This window comes from Myotis brandtii, unplaced genomic scaffold (genome assembly GCF_000412655.1).
Source record: "Myotis brandtii unplaced genomic scaffold, ASM41265v1 scaffold550, whole genome shotgun sequence".
Lineage (NCBI taxonomy): Eukaryota > Metazoa > Chordata > Mammalia > Chiroptera > Vespertilionidae > Myotis > Myotis brandtii.
Genome location: NW_005370043.1, coordinates 3,077,901 through 3,086,793, shown reverse-complemented (window position 1 = coordinate 3,086,793; position 8,893 = coordinate 3,077,901). Strand labels below are relative to the sequence as shown.

The window sequence follows — 8,893 nt, the reverse complement described above, 5'->3', positions numbered from 1 at the left end:
CCCCCCCCTCTCCGCTACCCCATTGGCCCTCAGTGTTGTCATCTTCAAATTGAAAGGTTAGTCTCATTTCCCTGCCATTCAGTGGTCTGATTCAACAGTTGGAGTAGATGTTTCCATCCCAGTTACACTCACCCACTGCTTCTATAAGAGACACAGACCCTCCGCTAGTTGTTTACCTGTTCATCACTAGCCTGCAAAATGCTTTTCAAATTTTGAACAAATTTGGAATACTTAACTCTCCTCCAACCAATCTAGCCTGGCACCAGAGTGGGGCAGGAGGGAGGGGATATCCAGTTTAACCCTTTCCCATTAGCTCACTGTTGTGTCCACATCTCTCCAAGCTGCTTGTGGTGGGGGCTGGGGTCAGCCACAGCGGCTAACAAACTCTCCTGTGGGCCCTTAAGCAAGGCCCCGGGTCACTGGCAGTGAAGGCCAGGATTGAGTTGGAGGGGACAGTAGGGAATGGTCTACTACCACTGGATTTACAAAGCTTTTGAAGGAAGAGGTCATGGGAAACCTTGTTCCTCCTTTCAATGAATTCCTTGATTCCTTCCCTCTGAGAACTTGGTCAGGCATGGTCTCAGCCTTGCCCTGCTGGTCCTTCCAGAGCCCCTCCCCAGTCTGAAGGGAAGGACAGGGTGTTGATGATCTGACCCTGGTCTGGCTGGCGCCAGGGAGCTGGGATTGGGGCCTCTCTAGGCTAAAGAGCAGGGTCAGTTTTTCCAGGGACATCTTTCACTTGCAGACTGGCCAGTGGCCAAGGCTTAAAGATGCTGGTTTCAAGGTTTGAAAAAGTCTGTGTTCCATTTTTTTTTAAAAATATGTTTTTATATTGATTTTAGAGAGGAAGGGAGAGAAAGAGAAACATTGATGCCTCCTGCACGCCCCCTACTGGGGATCAAGCCCTGACAGGGAATCCAACTGGCAGCCTCTCAGTGTATGGGATGATGTTCAACCAACTGAGCCACATGGGCCAGGGCTGGGTTCCATTTTCTAGTGAGGCATTTATAGACTTCCTGGGGAGTGGGGAGCAGGGGCAGAGCCCGGCACTTTAGCAGAAGGCTGCTGTGGAAGCCCTGTCCTGGCAGTGTCTACTGGACAGGACAAGGAAAAGAAGACCTGCTGGTCACTGGGGACCAAGACAAGAGTGGTCGGTAGTGGTGGGTTGAGTTTGTGGATTACACACACTCTCTCTAAGCCATAGCATTGAGGTACATACACCCAATGACTGTTTGCATCAAAGCAAACAAGATCCCTTGCTCTACTCTCAAAATATAACTCAATCCCACCACTTCTCACCATCTCCACTGCTGTTGCCAGCACAGCAACCTCCTCCTCCTCCTCCCTGCCACCACTCTCATCCCTCCACAGGTCAGTCTCCACTCAGCAACAAGGATGATCTTTTTAAAGTGTGAACCAGCCTGGCCTGTGTGGTTCAGTGGTTGAGCGTCAACCTATGAACCAAGAGGTCACAGTTCAATTCCCAGTCAGGGCACATGCCCGGGTTGTGGGCTCGGCCCAAAGTAGGGGAGGCAGCCGATGCCCGGTCAGGGCACATGCCCGGGTTGTGGGCTCGGTCCAAAGTAGGGGAGGCAGCCGATCAATGATTCTCTTATCATTGATGTTTCTATCTCACCTTCTCCCTTGCTCTCTGAAATCAATAAAAATATAATTTAAAAAATACAATATGAACCAGACCTTTCCACTTACATGTTTAAACCCTGCAGTGACTTCCTAGCACACTTGGGATAAAAACCTAGATTCCTTCCTGCTAATTTCAAAGGCTCCACGGGACCTGGCCCCTGTCTCCAGTCTGACCTCATCGGGGACACTCTCCCCTTCATTTGCTGCTCTGCCCCAGCCACGCTGACCTCCCACCTGGAGAACTCCTCCCTGGCTGCTCCCTCAGCAAGGGGCACTGTCCCCCAGGTCTTCTGCACCTTCCCCTACCACTTGCTTACAGTAGCCACTCCCCACCTCTGCCATTCTCTTATCGAATCACCATCACCTGGTGTCATTGACTGCAGAGGACTTATGAGTCTCTGAAATGCTTATCTATTTGTTAGTTCTCATTAGAAATGTAAGCTTCAGGAGACCAGGGAGCTTGAGTGTCCAGGATCAGTGAGTGGGACTGAGGAGGTGCTTAATAAAATATTTATTGAAAGAATGAGTGAACAAATTCAATGAATAAGCTACTCAGGGCCCTTTTTGTTTTTTTCAAAGGAGGGTAACAATGATAGTAAGGAATATAATAAGTTCAGGGACCTTCTTAAGAAAAACTTTATGCACATCACTGTCAGGGCTGCAGGGTGGAAAAGAAGGCAGAGTGGGCTAGGAGGAGGGAGGAAGGGCGGGAGGGTAGAGTAACACCTCTCATTCTGTGCTGTGGGGCCACACAGGGTGGAGCGCTAGGCACACCTCTAGGTGCTACCCTCACCCTGGGCTTCCTTCCAGGCCTGGCGAATCTTAATCTTTACTTTGTAAGAGTCTATCAGAAAGACCACGTTGGGGATGCCCTCCAGGGAGGGCAGCTGCCCATCATCCGGGGCCTCCAGGTCGAACCTCTGCAGCATCCAGGACATGAAGAGGAAGAGTGCCTGGCGGGCCATGTTCTCCCCTATGCAGGAGCGGGGTCCTGCTCCGAAGGGCAAGTAGCTGGAGGATGGTGAGATGAGCTGGCTCCCTGTGGGGTCCAGGAAGCGCTCTGTGGACATGGGGAACGCATCAGGCAGGGGTCAGGGCTGGAGTAAGTAGAGGAGTGCCTCTGCCCTGACTGAGGAGACCCAACCTGAGGAGAGATACAGCCCTGCGCTCAGGCAGCCCTTAATCACACAGAGGAAATGAGATATTCAGGAAGGATAGAAAGGAGGTGGTATCGGCCCATGAAAAATGCCACCATCCAAGGGGAGAAGGGCCCCACTTCATGGGGGCATATGCCTAGAGGGCTTCTTAGAGGAGAAGATTTGCAGTTGGTGGAAGGGGAAAGCAGGAAATCCAGCTGTGAAGAGGGTGGGTAAGTCTAGGTGGGATGGGGTGTCAGTAGTTCCATGTCATTGGAGGCAGGAGTTTTCTAGTTGCCAGGTTGGCATAGGGGAAGTGCTGGAGCGGCAGAGCACAGAGACCAGGTTGGCTGCATGGCCTGGGAGCAGGACAGAACGGACTCACCGGGCATGAACTGGTCGGGCCGGTGCCATTCCTTTTCATTGTGATGCAGTGCCCACAAATTGATGACAACATTTGTACCCTTGTCAATGGCAAACTCGCCGACGCTGCCCGAGAGGGAAAGGAAAGGGGGGTCTGGAATATTGTCCTCCCCCACCTGCTTAGCCACCTGCTCAGCCCTGAGTCTCCACAGTCCCCCAGCCCCGGGGAAAAGAGCCTTCTACGCCCTCACGCTCACGCCCTCTTCTTTTTCTCAGCTTCTGCCAGATTCAGTATGAATGCAGCTCTTCTCCAGCCCTCCCTTCCTGACATGCATTTATGTATCAACACTGGTATGTGGATATCCGCATCAGTCAGGGCCCTTGCGTATGCATTTCGTGCTGGTGCACTGTGTATGTGTTGTGGCTACTGGACTGAGTAGGAGCATAGAGCACCAGTCTTTCATCGCAGACCCCATGTCTCCAGGACAGCAGGCAGCTTCTGAGGGAGGTCAGGTAGATCTGTGGGTCAGTCCTTGTGCGTTAGTGAGTGGTGGATACATTGATCAATAGGGTCATGGTAAGATGACTGATAGTCGGTGGTTGACTATGGGTGGATCAGCAAGGTGGGGGCTGAGGGAGTGGAGGAGGGCCCGGTGGGCTGGCAAGCAGTGTTGAGTGCATCTTAGGGCGGGAAGGCATACCTGGAGTCAGTGATAGCCTTGTGGGGGATGAGCGTAGGGGCCACCGGGCGAATGCGAAGCACCTCCCGGATGGTGGCCTCCAGCAGCACGAGGTGGTTCCGGTCACTCACAGTTGGTGTGCGGCTGAAACCGATGTTCTGTTCAATCTCCTCCTGGATCTTCTTTTGCAGCTGGGGGCCAGAGAAGGGCGGATGTGACCAGAGTGCTTTTAAGTCCGGGAGAAGCAGGGACTTAGAAGAACCCTATTGTCACATCTAGAAGAGCTGGCCCTTGCCCAGTCAGTGTGACTCAGTGGTTGAATATCAGCCTATGGATCAGGAGGTCCCGGGTTTGATTCCTGGTCAAGGCACATGCCCAGGTTGTAGGCTTTACTCCCAGTAGGGGGCATGCAGGAGGCAGCCAATCAATGATTCTCATTGTTGGTGCTTCTCTCTCTCCCTCTCCCTTCCTCTCTCTGAAATCAATAAAAACATTAAAAAAAAGTAGAAGGGCTGGCCCAGACCCGTCCCCATGGTGGCTCTGCAGCCTAGGCTTTCCTTCCCGAAGATGAGGCAGCTCCATCCTAGGGCCAGAGCCAACCACTGTGTGGTAAGGACAGAGGGAGCAGTCTAGTCATCTGCATAAAAGGCTTGGGGGTATTTCTCCCCCCCCCACCCCACCCCCCCGCCCAGAGTTGCATCTGGCTGAGATCAAGAGTGGTTGGGAACACTGTAGTAAGGAGAAGCCCACCTCAGGATTGTGCAGCAGGAAGGCCACAGTCCACTTCACCACAGAGGTGGTGGTTTCCAAACCGGCCCCGAAGATGTCCCCTATGGTGGCAAGAACGTGTCGATCTGAAAGCAGCTTTGAATCCTGGTCTGAGCCAGTGTTGTTATTGCTTGAGTTCATCTGGGCTTGAATCAGGATGTCCAGCAAGTTAGTGACAGAGTTGCTGTTGAAGTTCTTCTGGTTGGGTAAAGTTGGGGATGTGAGAAGGGAGGAGCCCTGTCTGCAACACCCTCCCATACTTCCATCCTAGGCTAGAGGTACAAAGCCTTCTTCCACTTGGAAGTGAGGGACCAGGGGAGTCTAATCAGGACCTATGAGCTTGTGGAAGTGAACCAGCTCTAGGTCCTCTTTAAATTTGAGGTGGTGGATGGATCCCTTCTAGGATCCTCTTCAATTCCTCACTTCCCCACCCCTATTCATTAGTTAGGTCAGTTTTTATTGAGCACCTACTATGTGCCAGGTTCTCTGCTAGCTTCTGGCGATGCTATGGTGTTGAAAATGGACCCCAACCCTGGTCTCACAATACTTTCAACCTAACTGGCAATCTCTTCTGCTCCATTACCTACCTTATGTTTTTCATAGATTTCAGTCAGCAACTCATTTCGCATTTTAGTACAATTCTTCATTATTTCCAGGGCTTTGTTGGGGAAAATCTGGAAAGCAGAAAGACATTTCAAATGCATCCCTCTTGCATTCTGCTTCTACAGCTACCAGAATCCCTCCTGGGGGTAGATCCTCGCCTTCTGTCTCGGAAGAGTTCCCTCTCCAACCCCAACCTTCCACCAAAATGGAAGGCAAGGTGGGAGCACAGAATGGGAAAGGCAGAGGTCTGGGTAGTCCTCAATCTCTACAACCCCACCACTTGTTTGGAATTGGTCTCCACTTCCCCCTCCCCATTCAATCAAACATCAAGCACTGATGTTTACTTAGTGGATAGGCTCTGTTGTGTGCTCAGCCTTTAACAGGAAAATACACTTGAGTCTGAAACCATGGTCAAGTTTCATAATTTCCCAAAGCCTGTATTCTCATCTGTATGGGGATAATAAAACCTACCTCCAAGGGGAATGCCATGATGAATGCATGTAGAGTGCTCAATACCGGCACATGACAGTAAATAAATATGATCCATTATTATGAGTATAACATGCATGTAGAGAAGCAGCCAAGTTTGAAGAGTCAGAGAAGATAGAGGTCACAGTGGCCGAGGTGGTCAAGAAAAAGGTGGGTCTGGTGCTGGGCAGCAGTAAAAATTGGGGAAACTGTCAGGGTCTACTGGGATCTGAAGGTGGGGCCCATTCTCATCCTTACCTTCAACTTAGGGAATATGTCTACTATACTGTTCTTGCCCAGAGACTCCATGATGCCATCATTGTATGTCTGTATGGTCTTCATTATAGGATGTTCATTCTTGTAGGAGGTGTTGAAGCAGATCAAGCAGATGATTTTGGTCACCGCGAAGAAGAGAGGCAAGCCCAAATCTATGGACTGTCCGTTCTGGGTGGCCAGGAAATCACAAAACGAACTGATTTCCTGACATACTGAGGGGAGAGAGGAACAGGAGGCTGGGGAATTAAGCAGCACCCTCACCCCATCTCTACCAGTTCCACCTTAGTCAGGGACAGGTAGCAGATGGCCACTAGATGGCAGCCGTAGCCAAGAAAACGCTAGATTGAACCATCCCTATTCCTTCTTCCCTCTGCAACCCTCTTCTCCCTCCAGAGCCCTAGGGGCTGGCTGGGCACTTACAGATCTTCTCTAGCTTCAGGTTGCCATCCTTGAACAGGGCAAAGGTGGCCAGCACCAGCTTCCGATGCAGCTGCCAGCCGGCACCATAGTCAGCAAAGGCAACACCCTTTTGCTTGTCTGACAGGATATCTAGAGTTGTCTTTGGAAAACAGGAAAGGCTGTAGGAGTTAGACACCACCCATCCACCCTTGCCCTGGGTCTCCTGCACCCATTCCCATGCCTAAGGGATAAGGCAGTCACCGCCATGCTGTGGGGCATCCCTGCTTCTCTCCAAGACAGTGAGGCCTTGGTAGATCAGGTCCTAAGCCCCTTTCACTCCCAATTCCATCAGAGAGAGAGAGAGAGTGAGGAAAAAGAAAGAACACTCAGTTAGAATGCAGGGGTTCTTGGGGTTCAGTTTAATGACAGAGGACCTCTGAGCCTCTCTTTTCTCATCCGTTTCTGACTGGGGAGGGCAGCTGTGGATGGGATAAGGTCTCTGAATTGGGCCTGTCTTGGGGATAGGCGTGGGGATGGGGGGCTTGTAGAGATTGAGGACTACCCAGATCTCTGCCTTGCCCTGGGCTCCCTGGGAAGTGCTAATGGCACCGAAGCTCATCTCCTCCTTGTTCACCCTTCCATTACAAGGCTATGTCCCCCCAACAGGGCCACATCTGAGAGTGCAGATGTCTTGTCCACCCAGTCTGAACTTGGGTAAACCATCTCTTCCCAGAGGCACCCCCAAAAGCACAAGGGTCCAAAGCCTCCCCTCTGCCCTCCCCTGACCTGCAAACCCCAAGTAACTAGCCTCCTCCTTCCTCTTCACTGAAGAGAAGAGCTCAGTAGAGTTGGGAGGCAGGTAGTTGGCTAGCAAACCTGGCTGACTGGTCCAAGGGAAAACCAGTCAATCCTTGGCCTGATCAAAGATGCATGGCTGGGGGCTCTGCCTGGGGTGTTCATGGGAGTACTCAGCAGCAGGGGGCTGGGATGGGCATTGGCAATGTTTCTGGATGGTTAGCTCCCTGTTCCTCCAGGAGCACCACCGAAAGCTCTGTAGGATAGAGCATCAGTATCTTAAAAATGCTACTGTGGGTCAGCCTGCCCACCCCCTCACCCCCACCCCCGTGAGCTGGAGCAGCTGGGGACAGCTCCAGAGAAACAGCAACCCCAGCCCTCCCAGACCAGGCGACCCCTTGCACCTTCCCATAGAGGACAGTATCCACTATCCGCATTTTTCACATGAAGAGTAACATCCATATAACTATTATGCACTGGGCACTGGGCTAAGATATTTACATGCACAATCTCAGTTAATTAGGGAAATGTTAGGCTCCGAGAGATCATTATCCAGTTCCGGGATGAGATGACAGTAGTGAGGGCTCCCTGACCCCCCTCAGGCCATTGCTCCCACCCCACTTCACCTTCTGGGCAGCTCAGAAAACGAGGCCTTCCTTTAATTCTTCCTACCTAGTTTAGAGGCTGGGTAGAACCTTGAGGGGTTGCTCCCCAACCCAGAGCCCTGATAGTCTGCTTTGGGGAAGAATTACAAGTTGTTTGGAGCTGAAAGGGTCATTCTAGGCATGGTCTTGGCCCAAGAATTGAACAAGGGTGGGAGAGAGGAGGGACAATGGGCCTTGCTTACCACTTTGGGCCGCCCGGAGAATTCCTTGCCCTTCTTGATAAGCACCTCCTTGGCCAGCTGGTGGTGGCCGATCATCACTGTAGTCTTGCTCCCCATACGAAAGGAATAGATGGGGCCGTATTTTTCCTGCAGCTTGAAGAAGTTCACGTGCGGATGGCCACTTCTGGGGAGGAATGGCAGGCTGCCCACCAAGGGCAGGGATGGGAGGCTCTTGGGGTATTTGGCACCAGGGCTCTTTACCTTGGGCCAAAGAAAATAGGCTAGGGTGAGCAGCAAGAGAGCCAAGAGCTCCCACATGGTGGCCAGGCGCCGGCAGGCAGGATGGACAGCTCTGGAGTGGAAGAGCTGCAGCCACTCTAGGGTGCAAGGAGGCCTTTTTAAGGGCTGCCATGATCTTCACCTTGACTTTGTGTTATCTCTTGCCTTGTGGAAGTTTATCCTGGAGTGCAGCCAGACCAGAACCCTCTCCCAGAATGGGGAAAGGAAGGGGGAGTGGAGGCCTCCTCAAGGGCTGGCTCAACTCCAGGGCAAACCTCTAAGGGAGGAGCAAAGTATGGGGTGGATAGCTGCCCCCCCCACCCCCATTCCCAGTGTGCGCCAGAAGCAAATGGTATCTGGGTCAGGAATCAGGTTTGGGGCATTCCATGCTGTAAAATCCAAATCACCAGACAAATGACGGCCAGGAATGGTCAACGACATTTTATCTGGTCTTACTATGTAGTTGAGGAAAGTGAGGCCTTAAAAGGTCAGGCTGTACAAGTCACACAGGACAGCAAGGCAAGAACTCAGATGTCCTGATTCGTGTTTTGCTGTCCTCTCCAGAGGCAGTGAAGCCCTAAGGTTGAGAGTATGGACCCTAGAGTCAGATAAATTTGGGTTCAAATCCTAGCTTGACCACTTTCTAGCTATATGAT

The 8,893-nt window shown here is 51.8% G+C and overlaps 1 protein-coding gene across 1 annotated transcript; it reads right to left on the bottom strand.

Moving 5' to 3' along the window:
• Nucleotides 1–1,677: 1,677 nt before the first annotated feature.
• On the bottom strand, nucleotides 1,678–8,680 carry LOC102259343 (steroid 17-alpha-hydroxylase/17,20 lyase). The gene is made up of 8 exons (XM_005878228.2): nucleotides 7,980–8,680; nucleotides 6,359–6,497; nucleotides 5,921–6,150; nucleotides 5,179–5,265; nucleotides 4,574–4,789; nucleotides 3,845–4,014; nucleotides 3,166–3,269; nucleotides 1,678–2,704 (listed from the first exon to the last, which is right to left on the bottom strand). Exons 1-8 carry the CDS (start codon nucleotides 8,274–8,276, stop codon nucleotides 2,421–2,423), a joined length of 1,527 nt encoding a protein of 508 aa, XP_005878290.1. The 5' UTR covers nucleotides 8,277–8,680; the 3' UTR covers nucleotides 1,678–2,420.
• Nucleotides 8,681–8,893: the final 213 nt, after the last annotated feature.

Excerpts from the sequence above, each read along its gene's own strand:
- LOC102259343 (XM_005878228.2), bottom strand. The coding sequence starts at position 8,276 with ATGTGGGAGCTCTTGGCTCTCTTGCTGCTCACCCTAGCCTATTTTCTT. Across the intron at positions 4,015-4,573 it reads TCCTGCTGCACAATCCTGAG|CTGCAAAAGAAGATCCAGGA; the intron begins GTGGGCTTCTCC and ends TCTGGCCCCCAG. Across the intron at positions 3,270-3,844 it reads AAGGCTATCACTGACTCCAG|CGTCGGCGAGTTTGCCATTG; the intron begins GTATGCCTTCCC and ends CCTCTCGGGCAG.